Source organism: Mobula hypostoma, chromosome 14, assembly GCF_963921235.1.
Source record: "Mobula hypostoma chromosome 14, sMobHyp1.1, whole genome shotgun sequence".
Taxonomy (NCBI): domain Eukaryota; kingdom Metazoa; phylum Chordata; class Chondrichthyes; order Myliobatiformes; family Myliobatidae; genus Mobula; species Mobula hypostoma.
The window spans coordinates 59,864,979-59,881,307 of record NC_086110.1 but is presented as its reverse complement, the minus strand read 5'-3'; the positions used below and the strand labels follow the sequence as shown (position 1 = coordinate 59,881,307).

Genomic DNA, 16,329 nt, shown 5'->3' with positions numbered 1-16,329 from the left:
GCTTCCAATGTTCCTAATTAGGTTATTACTATGACTTTGATGACTCGTATGATGAAAGTGATGAAGAGGAAGTTCGAGCACATCTCCGGCGCGTCTCCGAGCAGCCGCCTCTGAAACTTGACGATTCGTCTGAGGTATGTTAACACTTCGCCACTGTGGCAGTGCTGCTAGCTAAAAATAGGCAGCTCAGCGATAACGAGAGCCTAGCAGAGTTAGCAGCCTCCTCTCTCCCTGCCTTCCTTGCCACATCATTAATTTGCTATTCCCCACCTCTCTCCTGTTAACAAAACCACTCTCTCTCTGAGCTTCTTGCTTGGTTTTGAATATTCCCTTCCAGAAAATAGCGGGGGAGGCAGGAGATAAAGAGGTATAACTGTGGGCAGACACACATGATCAAACAGGGTTGAAGACGGCTGTGTTAGCTGAGGCACTGGGATTACCCAGGGTAATGCTTGTCAAATGTGTTGGTGGTTTTGCAGATATCAGTGCATGTCTCTGCAAGAAGAAGGGAACTAACTGCCTCCTGGCTCTTCGGCAGTTATGGCTCAATAAGAGTTACTTTCAAAACAGGGAACACAGAAACTGCGATTGTACAGAGGAATATTAATAGATACAAAAGGCACCAGTTTGTTAGGAGCATGGTGAATTTTCAAATTGGTTGTGTTCCAACCTGCGATCAAACTCAGGTTTAATGTCATCTGCTCAAGAACGTGTTCACTTGGGTGGAATGAAAAATCTTGTTTGCAGCGGTATCACAGGGACATAGCAATATTCATAAAAACATTAATACAATATGAACAAGAAACAACATCATTAGAACAAAGAAAGTCCATTTTAGAGTTTAAAGTTGCTGCCAAACTCCTAGTGCTTAGGGTTGTGCTGGTTGGTTGAAGGGAAGTAGCTGTTCTTGTACCTGGGGGTGGGGGTTCAGTACCTCCTTCCCAAAGCTAGCATGGCACAGTCCAGGTGGTGGAGATCCTCAGAGGGTATTGCCTTTTCTGGAGGCAGCAGCACCTCCTGGAGATATTTCCAGGGGTGGGGATAACGTGCCTATGATATATTAGGCAGAGTCCGCCATTCTCTGAATTGCTGCACCCGCAGACCAGTTTGCAGCCAGTCAGCACATCAAGTATTCGGTGACAAGCCACACCTCTTTAACATCCTAGAACAGTCACAACGGTGCTGTGCATTCCTTGTGAGCGTATCTGTGTGCTGGGCCCAGGACAGTTAATAGCCAGAAGCTGAAGCTGCTGACTCTGCACCTCCAGTCCCCCAATGTGGACAGGTAGAGCAGCAAGACACAGATTTCTCAGAACCTTAGGAAAATAATGACTGAAATAACATTGCTGGATGCTAGCCTGGTTCATCAAAACTGTCACTACATTCCTTTTAAGCAAGCAAAGTGTAGGTTTATCAGCTTTAACATGCACTGATGAGGGTGTGTAAGTTGAGACTTACACTACGCACGGTGGCTGCTCTGCCCTGTGATTTGTTATTCAGCATCTCCTCAACTGATTTGTTCCGCAAGTACAGTTATTGAGATGAGCTTCTCAAATGCTGGAAATCCAGAGTAACACACAAGAAATGCTGGAGAAACTCAGCAGCCCAAGCAGCATTTATGGAGAGAAAAGAGTCGATGTTCCTCTCCGTAGTTGCTGCCTGACCTGCTGAGTTCCTCCAGCATGTTGTATATGCTGTTCCACTTTTTTTTGTGATTGACAGTCCCTCTCTCAAAATTCCTTTGTGTCCCCAGAGCTTTTATTCTGTGTGCTGCTGTTTTAAAAGCTCAAAATGAAGCCAAACTGTACTTTCCTGAGTTATACTCTTGCAATTAAAATATTTTAGTGTTGTGACCCAAGGTTACTTTATTCCTGCTTCTCCAAGTTCTAAGGACTCTTCAATGTTCAAAGTAAAGTAAATTTTATTATCAAAGTACACATATGTCACCATATATAACCCTGACATTCATTTTCGTGTGGTCATACTCAGCAAATCTATAGAATAGCCATAACAGAATTAATGAAGGAACACCCAACCTGGGTGTTCAACCACTGTGTAAATTCAAAAAGAAAGAAATAATAATAATCAATAAATAAGCAATAATTATCGAGAAAATGCAATGAAGAGTCCTTGAAAGTGAGTCCATTGGTTGTGGGAACAGTTCAATGATGGGACAAGTGAAGTTGAGTGAAGTTATCCCCTTTGGTTCAAGAGCCTGATTGTTGAGGGGTAATAACTGTCCCTGAATCTGGTGGTGTGAGTCCTGAGGCTCCTGTACCTTCTTCGTGATGGCGGCAGCGAGAAAAGAGCATGCCCTGGGTGATGTGGGGTGGGGTGACACTGCTTTCCTGTGACAGCATTTCATGTACAGTAGATGTGCTCAGTGGTTGGGATGGCTTTTCCCCTGATGGAGGGGTAATTGAGGCTTTTACAGGCACTGGCCAACTTTCATTAACCAATCCACAAACCCATTCGTCAGCAGGCTATGGATCCATTCTTTGACTGTTGTAGGCATGAGTAGTGACACTTGCTGGCTGCCCCCAGCACATCCTTGGGTAATGCAAACAATGATTTTCAATGTATGTTCTGATGTACATGTGATAAATAGATCTCAACCTGAACTGGTGAGAGTCAACCCTACCCTTCCCTATTGCCTTTATAAGTACATATTGGTACCAACGACATAGATAGGAAATGGGAGGAGGTCCTGAAAAAAGGCCACAGGAAGTTAGGAAGGAAGTTGAGAAGCAGGACCTCAAAGGTAGTAATCTTGGGACTACTGCCTGTGTCACACGACAGTGAGTATAGGAATAGAAGGAGGTAGAGGATAACTGCTTGGCTGAGGGGTTGCAGCAGGGGGCAGGGACTCAGATTTCTGGATCATTGGGACCTCTTTTGGGGCAGGCGTGACCTGTACAAAAAGGACGGGTTGCACTTGAATCCCAGGGGAACCAATATCCTGGCAGGGAGGTTTGGTAAGGCTGTTGGGGAGAGTTTAAACTGGAACTGCTGGGAGGTAGGAACCAAACTGAAGAGACAGAGGAAGGGCCATTGGCTCACAAATAGAGAAAGCTTGGAGACAGAGTGAGAGGGAGAATAGGCAGGTGATAGAGAAGGAATACACTCACACCGATGGTTTGAGATGTGTCTATTTTAATGCAAGAAGCATCATGAACAAAGCAGATGAGCTTAGAGCCTGGTTCAGTACTTGGAGCTATGATGTTGTGGCCATTACAGAGACTTGGATGGCTCAGGGGAAGGAATGGCTACCTAAAGTACCAGGCTTTAGATGTTTCAGAAAGGACAGGGAGGGAGGCAGAAGAGGCAGGGGTATAGTACTGCTGATCAGAAAGTGTCACGGCTGCAGAAAAGGAAGAAGTCATGGAGGGATTGTCTACTGCGTATTTGTGGGTGGAAGTTAGAAACAGGAAAGGGTCAATAACTCTACTGGGTGTTTTTTATAGACCACCCAGTAGTAGTAACAGGGACATAGAGGTGCAGATAGGGAGACAGATTCTGGAAAGGTGTAATAATAACAGGGTTGTTGTGGTGGGAGATTTTAATTTCCCAATTATTAATTGGCATCTCTACAGTAAGGGGTTTAGATGGGGTGGAGTTTGATAGGTGTGTTCAGGAAGATTTCCTGACACAATATGTAGATAAGCCTACAAGAGGAGAGGCTGTACTTGATCTGGTATTGGGAAATGAATCTGGTCAAGTGTCAGGTCTCGCAGTGGGAGAGCATTTTGGAGATGTGATCACACTTCGATCTCCCTTATCATAGCATCGGAGAGGATAGGAACAGACAAATTAGGAAAACGTTTAATTGGAGTAAGGGGAAATATGAAACTATCAGGCAGGAACTTGGAAGCATAAACTGGGAACAGATGTTCTCAGGGAAATGTGCGACAGAAATGTGGCAAATGTTCAGGGGATATTTGCGTGGTGATCTGCTTAGGTACGTTCCAATGAGACAGGAAAAGAATGGTAGAGTACAGGAACCGTGGTGTACAAAGGCTATTGAAAATCTAGTCAAGAAGAAAAGAAAAGCTTACAAAAGGTTCAAAAAACTAGGTAATGATGGAGATCTAGAAGATTATAAGGCTAGCAGGAAGGAGGTTAAGAATGAAATGAGGAGAGCCAGAAGGGGCCATGAGAAGGCCTTGGCGAGCAGGATTAAAGGAAACCCCAAGGCATTCTACAAGTATGTGAAGAGCAAGAGGATAAGATGTGAGAGAATAGGACCAATCAAGTGTGACAATGGAAAAGTGTGTATGGAGCTGGAGGAGATAGCGGAGGTATTTAATGAATAGTTTGCTTCAGTATTCACTATGGAAAAGGTGATTGTAGGGATGATTTACAGCGGATTGAAAAGCTTGAGTTTATAGACATTAAGAAAGAGAATGTGCTGGAGCTTTTGGAAAGCATCAAGTTGGATAAATCTCCGGGACCAGATGAGATGTACCCCAGGTTACTGTGGGAGGCGAGGGAGGAGATTGCTGAGCCTCTGGCAATGATCTTTGCATATCAATGAGGACGGGAGAGGTTCCAGAGGATTGGAGGGTTGCAGATGTTGTTCCTTTTTTCAAGAAAGCAAGTAGAGATAGCCCAGGAAATTGGTAAATTGATGGAAAAGATCCTGAGAGGCAGGATTTATGAACATTTGGAGAGGCATAATATGATTAGGAATAGTCAGCATGGCTTTGTGAAAGGCAGGTCGTGCCTTACGAGCCTGATTGAATTTTTTGAGGATGTGTCTAAACACATTGATGAAGGAAGAGCAGTAGATGTAGTGTATATGGATTTCAGCAAGGCATTTGATAAGGTACCCCATGCAAGGCTTATTCAGAAAGTAAGGAGGCATGGGATCCAAGGGGACATTGCTTTGAGGATCCAGAGTTGGCTTGCCCACAGAAGGCCAAGAGTGGTTGTGGACGGGTCATATTCTGTATGGAGTTCGGTGATCAGTGGTGTGCTTCAGGGATCTGTTCTGGGACCCCTTCGTGATTTTTATAAATGACCTGGATGAGGAAGTGGAGGGATGGGTTAGTAAATTTGCTGATGACACAAAGGTTGGGGGTGTTGTGGGTAGTGTGGAAGGCTGTCAGAGGTTACAGCGGGACATTGATAGGATGCAAAACTGGGCTGAGAAGTGGCAGCTGGAGTTCAACCCAGATAAGTGTGAGGTGGTTCATTTTGGTAGGTCAAATATGATGGCAGAATATAGTATTAATGGTAAGAGTCTTGGCAGTGTGGAGGATCAGAGGGATCTTGGAGTCCAGGTCAATAGGGCACTCAAAGCTGCTGCGCAGGTTGACTCTGTGGTTAAGACAGCATACAGTACTTTGGCCTTCATTAACCGTGGGATTGAGTTTAAGAGCTGAGATGTAATGTTACAGCTATATAGGACCCTGGTCACACTCCACTTGGAGTACTGTGCTCAGTTCTGGTCACATCACTACAGGAAGGATGTGGAAACTATAGAAAGGGTGCAGAGGAGATTTACAAGGATGTTGCCTGGATTGGGGAGCATGCCTTATGAGAATAGGTTGAGTGAACTCGGCCTTTTCTCCTTGGAGCGGCAGAGGATGAGAGGTGACCTGATAGAGGTGTATAACATGATGAGAGGCATTGATCGTGTGGATAGTCAGAGGCTTTTTCCCAGGGCTGAAATGGCTAACACAAGTGGGCACAGTTTTAAGGTGTTTGGAAGTAGGTACAGAGGAGATGTCGGGGTAAGTTTTTTCGCAGAGGGCGGTGAGTGTGTGGAATGGGCTGCCGGCGACGGTGGTGGAGGCGGATGTGATAGGGTCTTTTAAGAGACTCCAGGATAGGTACATGAGGCTTAGGAAAATAGAGGGCCATGGGTAACCCTAGGTAATTTCTAAAATAAGTCCATGTTTGGCACAGCATTGTGAGCTGAAGGACCTGTATTGTGCTGTAGGTTTTCTATGTTTCTAAGTACTCCAGGCAGTGAATTGGTAGTGTCTTCTGAAAGGAGGGGGTTGAGGCAGCTGCAGTTTTGGGGATTGGTACTGGAATAAAAACACAACTGCAGTGTTACTGATCAAGATTTGGGGAGAGGGTACCATCTGCAGAGGGGCCAGGGTGGACCCAGTGGGCTGAATGGCCTCCCTGCACTGCTACAGTGATACAAATCAATGGTTTTTCAGCGCAGTTGCCATTACTATCTATCTGTGATTAAACCTCCCTTGTCTGCCAGGTTCACTGTTCCACAGAGTGCTTCATTTATCACCTGAAGCTTCAGGACTGTGTCCTAATGAATTACCGGAATTTTTTTTAAACCGTTGTAACTACGGAGCCACCTTTCCATACTGTTAAGTCCCATCCATATAATATTAGTTCCCGGATGACAGTATCGCGGCTGCATCTTTAATTTTTATGCAGCTGAAGAGATGACTGCTCCACGCTGCTCGCTCTGATGAGTGGTTTATCTCTCACGGTGATAAAAACGGGAGCAACCCCTTGCAAGACCACAAGTAAACTGTGGACAGAATTTACCATCAAACAGAGCAGGGTGGGGTAGTGATCCTTCATCCAAAGGCAGCAGTGCAGAGCGGGCTCACTGCATGCTAATAATTATGCACCGTTCATTTACAATGGCACCTTGCATTACTGAGCTCAGCCTGCAGTGTTGGGATGGAAGAAGTAGGAACTAAGAGGAAATTACTGTTGTAGCGAGAAGAAAGTCACCGGAGAGGCGCTGAAACTAGTGGATACAGAAGCGCTTTATTCAACAAAATGAGACACTCTTAGAGGAAGAGCCCTGTTTGACCCAATATCACATGCTATTTTATATGCTAAAAATCAAAGGTAGCGACAGGACAATTATATAGATACAATTCCTTTGAATTACATATAATTTTAACACCTCCTTCTTTCCCCCCACACTCCAGACACCCAAAATGAATGTTAATCAGTATTGTCTAGTTTTCAATTAACCGGTGTCCATTGCGCCAGGAAACTATTGTCCAAGGCCGTGTTTAAAATTTAATCTACAATCCATATTCAGGTCTAAAGACTGGTAGCTGGAGTTAATATTTTGCTGAATAATCTAACTACAGAATATGCCCTGACAATTACCAGCAGGTCAAGAAGTTGAATCAGAATGAAACAAAATAGACTTTCCTGACTGTTAGATGTTCATTCTCAGAGTTGACCATTTCACAGTGTTTATCATTGATTTGGAATGTTACCATAAAATTGAATATATTCTCATTTTATACATTTGTGGGACCTAGGTGTTAATTACCCATCCTTAATTATCCTTGAGATTGAACGGCTTGTTATATGAAGAGCGTTTGATGGCTCTGGGCCTGTATTCACAAGAATGACAGATGATTGCTTTGAAACTTATTCCATGGTGAAAGGCCTTGATAGAATGGATGTGGAGAGGATGTTTCCAATGGGAGAGTCAAAGACCAGTGGACACAGTCCCAGAATAGAGGAGCATCCTTTTAGAATGGATGTGATGAATTTCTTTAACTGGAGAGTGGTGAATGGAGTTCTTCACTACAGGTAGTTGTGGAGGTCAAATCTTTATTTATATTTAAGGAAGAGGTTGTTAGATTCTTGATTAGTCGGGGCATGAAGAGATATGGGAGGGAAGGCAGGAGATTGGGGCTGAGAGGGCAAATGGATCAGCAATGATGAAATGGCAGAGCAGACTCAATGGGACAAATGGCCTAATTCTGTTTCTATATCTTATGGTCTTGAGAAGGTGGTGGTGAGACACTTTAATGATATAATGCAGTCCTTAACATGAAGGTAATCTGACAGAACCGTTGAATAGGGAGTTTCAGGATGTAGACACCAGGATGATAATGAAGGAACTACTCTGTATTTCCAACTCAACATGGTGTATAATTTAGGCAGAAGACTACAGGCATTGGTGATCCCATGCACCTGCTTAATTTGTCCTTCCAGGTGTATTCATGGAACTCTGTCTTTGATGGGAATGTATAAAGCTTGTCATTTGAAGAAAATTTTTTGGCTCTGGGCCTCTACTCACTGGGATTCAGAAGAATGAGGGGTGACCTCACTGAAACCTATTGAATGTTGAAAGGCCTCGATGGACTGGATGTGGAGAGGATCCTTCCTGTGGTGGGAGAATCTAAGACCAGAGTTTAGAGCCATAGAGTAGATGGGCATCCTTTTAGAACAGGGATGAGAAGGAATTTCTTTAGCCAGAGAGTGGTGACTCTGTGGAATTCTTTGCTGCACGCATTTGTGGAGGCCAAGTCTGTATGTGTATTTAAGGCAGAGGTTGATAGGTTCTTGAATTGTCAGGGCATGAAGGGATAAGGGGAGAAGGCAGGAGAATGGGGCTGAGAGGGAAAATAGATCAGGCGTGATAAAAGCGTGGAGCATAATTGATGGGCCAAATGGCCTAATTCTGCTGTGATATCTTATTGGCTCATGATATACCTCACTGAGGTACCAACAAAGCCTGGAGGCTTTGGGCCTCCTTGCTCCAGCTGACTATGCTGACTGCCTCCACACTCATCCACATCTACACTTGGAGTACTGTATTCAGTTCTGGTCGCCTCACTATAGGAAGGATGGATGCTTTAGAGATGATACAGAGGAGATTTACCAGGATGCTGCCTGTATTAGAAAACATGTCTTTTGAAGATGCGTGAGCTAGAGCTTTTCTCTTTGGAGCAAAGGAGGCTGAGAGGCGACTTGATAGAGGTGTACAAGATGATAAAAGGCATAGATCGGGTGGATATCCAGAGACTTTTTCCTAGGGTGGAAATAGAATGTAGAACATAGAATTGTACAGCACATTACAGGCTCTTCGGCCCACAATGTTGTGCCGACCATGAAACCTACTCAAGTGGCTAATACCAGGGACATCATTTTCAGGTGATTGTAGGAAGGTTTATAGGGGAGATGTCAGAGGTAAGTTTTTTTTACACAGAGAGTGGTGAGTGTGTGGAAAATACTGCTGGGGTGGTGTTAGATGCAGATATTTAAGAAACTCTTATATAGTCACATGGATAATAAAAAATGGAGGGCTATGTGGGAGGAAAGGATTATATTGATTTTAGAGGAGCCTAGAAGGTTAGCATAACATTGTGGGCCGAAAGGCCTGTGCCGTGTAATGTGTGTTCTTGCAGTAGTGCCCCTCAAACTTCCTGTTGTACCTGCATTAACAAGATTCCATACATCAAAGTGCCTGTAGCGGTCCAATGATTTCCAATTCTCTCCCGTATCTAACAGGAATGGTGGCTTCAAGTGATTTAGATTTGATTTTTGGGTACATATTCCAGCCGTGGGTGTCTTTAATCACTGACAGAATAATGTGAACTGCCAACATATTGACCCGAATTAGGTGTAAAAACTATTTAAATTAGTCCAGAGTTAATCAATCTTCATTTAATTACATTATCATCTCACTGCATTTCTCCATTCCCTGGACTGATGTTCACAATTAAAGGGCTGAATGGGATCATTAGTTCTCACATTCATGGATCCTCCGATTTAGCAGCTTGAAATTAGATATGTGAGGCTGGCAGAGGAGCTTCAGGGATGACTTTTGACGAGTTGCTTCACGAGAGATGTTCTCTGAGAGACTTTCCAGCCCTCCCTTTATCAGCGAAATCATTGAGTTACACAGCAGAGAAGCAGGCCCCTCGGCCCACAGTGTTCATTCTATCAGCTATCCACAGTAGTAATCAATCCCACTTGCGCACTTGGACCAAAGTTTGCTCATCCTTGTCGAGGTTCGGGTCCCCGAGTGTACTGGAGCGACAGAACTCGATGTTTGCACGACCATTTAGGTGCTAGCCCAGATCGCAAAGGTCGGGGTGTCGGAGCCTGAGGCAAAGGGATAGGCCAGTTCAGCTTGCTGCTACGCTCTGCACTGAACTAAGGGTCTGGTGAGAGACTCCGTTCAGAACACTGTTTGTTTGCATTTATCGTTTGCATGATTTGTATTTTTTCCTTCTCTGCACATTGGGTGTTGGATGGTCTTTTTTATGGGTTATTTTGGGTTCCTTTTTTTCGTGGCTGCCTATTAGGAGGCAAAATCTCAAGGCTGATCTGGAGGGAGGACATTTGGTATTATTTACAGTAATATTTATTTACTTTTCTATTTGCAACTGGTATTATTTATATTATTTGCATACTTTGATCAAAAATGCACTTTGAACTTTTGTCAAGATACTTTTGAAATGTGAGAGTATTTGACCGCACCACCTAGTCAGGGAGTGTGTTTCAGATTCCAGCCACCCTTGCCTTGGGATGAAAGGTGCTTCCAAAGACCCCCTGTGAGTTTCTTCCTCCTTACACTAAACCTATGCCCTCTGGCTTTAGGTGCCTCTCTATTGGGAAAGGTTTCCTGTGAAAAGGAGGCTTAGTTGGAGGATAAGCCCCTCATATTCCATTTGGATAGCCTCCTGCAACCTGATGGCACGAGCTTCTATGTATTTCTCTGACTTCTGGTCAGCTGTACCTTCTCCCCCTTCCCTCCTTTTCCGTTCCATATTCTGGGTCCCCACCTACCCTTCTCAAATGCCTATCATCTACCTCCCACTGGACCCCTCTTCCTTCCCTTTCTCCCATGGCTCACTCTCCTCTCTCCTTCAACCCTTTACCAGTTTCACGTACCACCTCCCAACTTCTCGCTTCATTCTCCCCCTCCCTCACCCACCTACCTTCCCCCTCACTTGACTTCACCTATCACCTTGTAGCTTGTTTTCATTCCCCTCTTATTCTGGCTTCTTTCCCCTTCCATTCCATTCCTGATGAAGGGTCTCGGCCTGAAACGTCAACTGTTTGTTCCTCTCCATGGATGCTGCCTGACCTGCTGAGTTCTGCCAGCATTTTGTGTGTGATTCCTGTTATCTGTAGCTTTGTCCAGAAGCTGGTAGAAGCCGCCACTTCGCCTGGATCACAACCTTCTGAAAGCATCTTTGGTGTCGTAAACAAGAGAAATCTGGAGATGCTGGAATTCCAAGCAACGCACACAAAATGCTGGAGGAACTCAGCAGGCCAGGCAGCATCTACGGAAAAGAGCGCAGCGGACTCATGCCTGAAATAGGCTGGCAGAGGGGTGGTGGAATTAGATACAATTACTACCTTCCATAAGCATTTAAGACAGACACTTAAGTAGGCATGGCAATGAAGGATAGAGTCCTAAAGCCGGTTAACGGGATTAGTGCAGGAGGGTGTGGTGGCCCGAGGAGGCACTTCTGAGCTGCACAGCCTGACTCGATCTCACTGAGTTCAGTCTGAGGTGAAGGAGTTACACAGTGAGGGGAACCCACCGACAGGCCGGTCTATAGAAGGTCAGGGCGATTTTCAGAACCTGCCACAGTCAGCAGTCTCCGTAGTGAAGTCTGATCTGTTCAGAGGTGTGCGATAGAAAGAAGCCTCAGGCGGTGAGAGAAAGCAGGCAGCGTTGTTGAACCGTCTGTTACACTAACAGCCAGCTTACATAAAGTCCGTGTAACTAAATATCAAGCATTGCCTCCACCCATGACCTGGTTCTACCCCGTTATTTCTGATTGATCTGGAGAGAGGACATTTGGTATTATTTACTTATTTCAGTAATGTTTATTTACTTTTCTATTTGCATCAGTCTTTGTTTATGTCCAGTCTGTTGTATTTCTTTAGTTACTTACTCCCTGTTGCGCTGGTGTTGAGGGGAGCAATGAAAGTCCTCCATCTCTGTATACAAGGATTTTTCATTGCTGTTTCCACAACAATTGCGTTTTAACCCGTCAGGGTTGTTAGCCCTGAGCTGAACCCCCGAACCTGGAGGACCGGTGGACCACTCTTAGTCTGGCCTCTCCCCTTTTTTGACGTGAGTGACCCTACCAAGAGTCAAAGTACAAGGCCCTGACTCCAGCCAACATAGCTCTACAGGTCACTGAGACACGCAAGCCTCCAATCCCTGTGACAAGGTTGTGCTCCTCTTGGAGGAATGTATTTCTTTATCTTCCCATAAATGCCTGCAAGAAAATGAATTTCAAGATCGTACGTCAAAGCTCAAAATAAATTTATCATCCAAGTACGTATACGTCACCGTATAGAACCCTGAGATTCATTTTCTTGCAGGCATTCACAGTAGAACAAAGAATACAAGCATCAATAAAAACTACGCACAAAAACTGACAACAAATGTGCAAAAGACAAACTGTGCAAATATAAATAACATCGATGCAAATAAAACTGTCGATAAATAATACTCAAATAAATAATAAGTAAATAAGTAATAATGGGAACTTGAATTGTAGAGTTCTTGAAAGTTAGTGTATATGTACTTTGATCAAGTCTTTGTTAGAACTCAGAGTAGTGCTTTGAGAAAACTATCCAATTGGAAAGGTCTCCTTTTCGGAGGAACCTCCCTTCGGTCCCAGGGTTTGGAGACTAATTACCTGTGTCATTGACAGAAGCTGGAGTTTCTGTGCATGTTCGGCCTGACGACCCACGCCCGCAGGGAGGAGCTGCTGAAGCAGAAGCGACGCAAGCGGCGACGGATGCTGATGGAGCGGAGCCCCTCGCCGCCGCCGGTCGCCAGCAAGCGGCAGGCGCCCTCGTCCCAGCTGAGGCTGCCCAGCAAGTACAGCGCCGACGAGATGAACAGCACACCCGACCTGGCAGAGAAGAAGAGATTCCTGACGTCGTTCAGCCTCGCGCATATCCTCCCGGAGAAACGGAAGGGTAACAGTGCTTTTCCCTTGTATTCATTATCTTCATCTGTATGGATGGCATGCATAACAAAGTTTTTCTCTGCACCTCGGTATGTGTGACAATAATAAACCGCTTTACCTATTTTTCATCTGCTTTCACCTCTCCCCACAAAACACCGTCCCCTTGTTGACTCCGTCTATTTACTCTGACTATATCTTTCATTTTCTTTAACTATATTAACAAATTTCCTTACTGCAACCAGCAATGATTCCCCTACGCTGTCCCAGGAAAGCAGCCAACATAATCAAGGACCCCGTCCTACCCCAGGCATTCTCTCTTCTCCCTATGTCACTCCCGTCCCTCCAATTAATTCAGTGCCCCAGGAATATTACCCTCTCTTACCTTTGCTTGCTTCATACTGAGGTGAGTGCATTATGGGGAGGCTAAGGTCGACAAGTATCTGCCCTCCAAAATTTTTATTGTGAGCCACTGTATGAGTAAAAATATTGCTATCGTTTGAGATCTTAAAAGAAGAATTCACAAAAATGAGAATCAGGTTTATAATCACTGACAAATGCTGTTAATTTCTTTTGTTCTGCGTCAGCAATACAGTGCAATACATAAAAAAAATTACAAGTTACAATTAGAATATACATGTAAAAGATAAATAATACTGAAGTCGAGCAAAATAGTGAGCCAGTGTTCATGGTTTCATGGACCTTTCAGAAACCTGATGGGGAAGAAGCTGTTCCTAAGACATTGAGTGTAAGTCTTCACTACTGTACCTCGTCCTGATGGTAGTAATGAGAAGGGGGATTTCCTGGATGATGTGGGTACTGGATGATGGACGCCACCCTGGTGAGGCTTTGCCCTTTGAAGCTGTCCTCCTTGGTGGGGAGCCTAGTGCCCATGATGAAGCCGGCTGAGTATTTCCAGCATGTTTGCCATTTCTTTCAGATGCCTAGCACCCGTAGTGCGAGGCTTTTTAAAACCGCGGCTGAGAAACAACCGGGCACTGACTGGATTCTCATTCCTGTTGTGGGGGACATTTTATCTGTGTGCATTGTTGCTTGAATTCTTCCTGCTTTAAATGGGGAATAAAATACAGATGTGCCTCCGTTGCATCTCCCAAGAACCTACTCTTTAACTGGCAGATTTATTAGTGCAGTGGCAATGAAATAGCTGACTGGCTGATATTTATAATCATAGCCACATTCTACAGCCAGTTAGGATGCTTTCCACGGTACAGTCGTAAAAAGTTGCTGGAGTCTTTGGTGACATTCCAAATCTCCTCATACTCCCAATGAAGTATAACCCGCTGGCGTGCCTTCTTTGTGATTGCATTAGTGCACGAGGGCGACAGTTAGTGCTGATGCTACATTTCCAGCAACCCAGGCTCAATCCTAACCTCTGGTTCAAAGTTCAAAGTAAATTTATTATCTAAGTAAGTATATGCCACCATATACAATCCTGAGATCCATTTTCTTGTGGGCATACTCAATAAATCCATAATAGAATAATAACAGTAATATAATCAATGAAGGACCACACCAACTTGGGTGTTTGTGCTGGTACCTTGTCATGAGAAAATACCAAACTTAAGTCTATTGAGGACATATATGTACTTATGTAATAAATTTACTTTGAACTTTTGAACTTTGAACCAGAGGTCAGGATGGAGCCTGTCTATTCCCGGTTTTCATCTTGGAATATGTGGTTGCTAAATCACCAGTGACATCTCCTGGGGAGGCCTGGGTCCATTTCTTTATGGATCTGCTCGGTGGAGGGTTGGGACTGTGCACATCTAAACGTTTACCAGGCACTACTTGTTTCAAGGCCAATATACTGTAGAGACCACCTACTTCACACGTTGATATGTCTTCCTTCATTTGTCTGCTTATGCTGTGTATTAATAAAGGTATTTATCAGAGCTTCTCTCTCTCTCACCTCATAGAAAAGGAGACCCTGACAGAGATGATTCAGTCCATAAAACAGAAGGCACAACCTTCCGACACACCTTTTAAATACACCTCTCCTCCATCGTGTACCAGCCCCAGCTCAGTTCAGACCGGTGAGTATTGACCTCTATATGGGTGCCTTTTATAGTTATACCCTGAGAAGCCCAGAATTTGGCAGAGGGTTCTGACAGAGGATCTGTAACCCGAGGCACTAACTCAATTTCTGTCTTCACAGATGGTGTCTCACCTGCTCCTGTTTCCTGCAGTTTCTGGTTTTATTTCAGATTTTAACGCAATTACTTTTTTTTTCAACGTGCTTCAGAAACGGTGGTGTACTCCAAAGTTTATTATGCTGGTTTAGTTGGCGATGCATGTTGGGGCTGCTTTCTTTCTGGATTTATGGTGACTCTGAGTTGGGGAGGATAGAAAAGCAGTCAAGAGACCATTTCACCAACTCTTTGGTCTCCCAGACCTGTGATTAGCTGTAGGAAATGAAGTTGTCAGTGGGAGTTACCAGGAGCATGGCTCTTACTGCAGTTCTGAAGAATGAGAGGTGCTCTCATTATAGGAAGGACATGGAAGGTTTAGAGAAGGTGCAGAGAAGATTTATCAGGATGCTGCCGAGATTAGCGAGCATCTAGGTTGAGTGGGCTAAGGCTTTTCTCTTTGGAAAGAAGAAGGATGAGAGGTGACAACTTGATAGAGGTTTACAAGATGATAAGAGGCATTAGAGCCTTTTTTCCCCAGGGCAGAAGTGGCTAATACAGGGGGGCACAACTTAAGGGTGTTTGGAGGAAAGTATAGGGGGATATGTCAGAGGTAGGTTTTTTACACAGAGAGTGGTAGGTGAGTAGAATGCACCATCATGAGTGGTGGTAAAAGCAGATATATTGGAGACATTTAAGAGACTCTGAGATAGGCACATGGATGAAATAAAAATGGAGAGGTATGTGGGAGAGAAGGGTTACATTGATCTTTGAGTAGGTTAAAGGGCCGGCACAACAGTGTGGACCTTTTTTCAATGATCCCCTCCATAAATATTGCCTGACTTGCTGGAGGAACTCAGCAAGCCAGACAGCATCTATGTAAGGGAATAAACAGTTGACATTTTGGGCTTAGAAAAGAAGGGGGCAGAAGCTACAATAGGAAGATGAGGAGAGGGGAAGGAAAACAAGCTGGCAAGTGATAGGCAGCACTAGGTGAGGGGTAAGGTGGATGGGTGGGGATGAAGTAAGAAGCTGTTCCTAAATCATTGAGTGTGGGTGTTCAGGCTCCTGTGGCCCCTTCCTGATGGCAGTAAGGAGAAGAGGGCTTGTCCCAGATGGTGAGATTCTCTATGATTGATGTTGCCTTCTCCAGGCATCGCCCCCTAGTATTAGGCCTTTTATGAAGATCTGGTAGCTTTATGGTCAACAGATGTGAGCTACAAGGGAGCAGTGCCAGCTGAACTGTGTCCCAGTGGTAGTCAGCTCTATCAGATGGAAGAAATTAAACTGTTTTCAAAGTCTCCTTTCAAAATATTTATATTCATGTCTGGGAAATGATAGGTTCTTGATTATTCAGGGCATCAAAGGTTATAGGGAAAAGGTAGGAGAATGGGGTTGAGAGGGATAATAAAACAGCCATGATGGAATGGCAGAGCATATTCGATGGGCTGAATGGCCTAATTCTGCTCTTATGTCTTGTGATCTTGTGGTCTTATTTATTG

At 44.4% G+C, this 16,329-nt stretch overlaps 1 protein-coding gene across 1 annotated transcript in view; it reads left to right on the top strand.

The window, feature by feature from the left end:
* Positions 1-16,329, top strand: part of gse1b (Gse1 coiled-coil protein b) — a 784,409-nt gene that overhangs the window by 749,599 nt on the left and 18,481 nt on the right. The window contains exons 11-13 of the mRNA XM_063067194.1: positions 22-134; positions 12,423-12,693; positions 14,618-14,734. Coding sequence (XP_062923264.1) covers positions 22-134; positions 12,423-12,693; positions 14,618-14,734 — 501 coding nt within the window. The remainder of the gene's footprint in view (positions 1-21; positions 135-12,422; positions 12,694-14,617; positions 14,735-16,329) is intronic.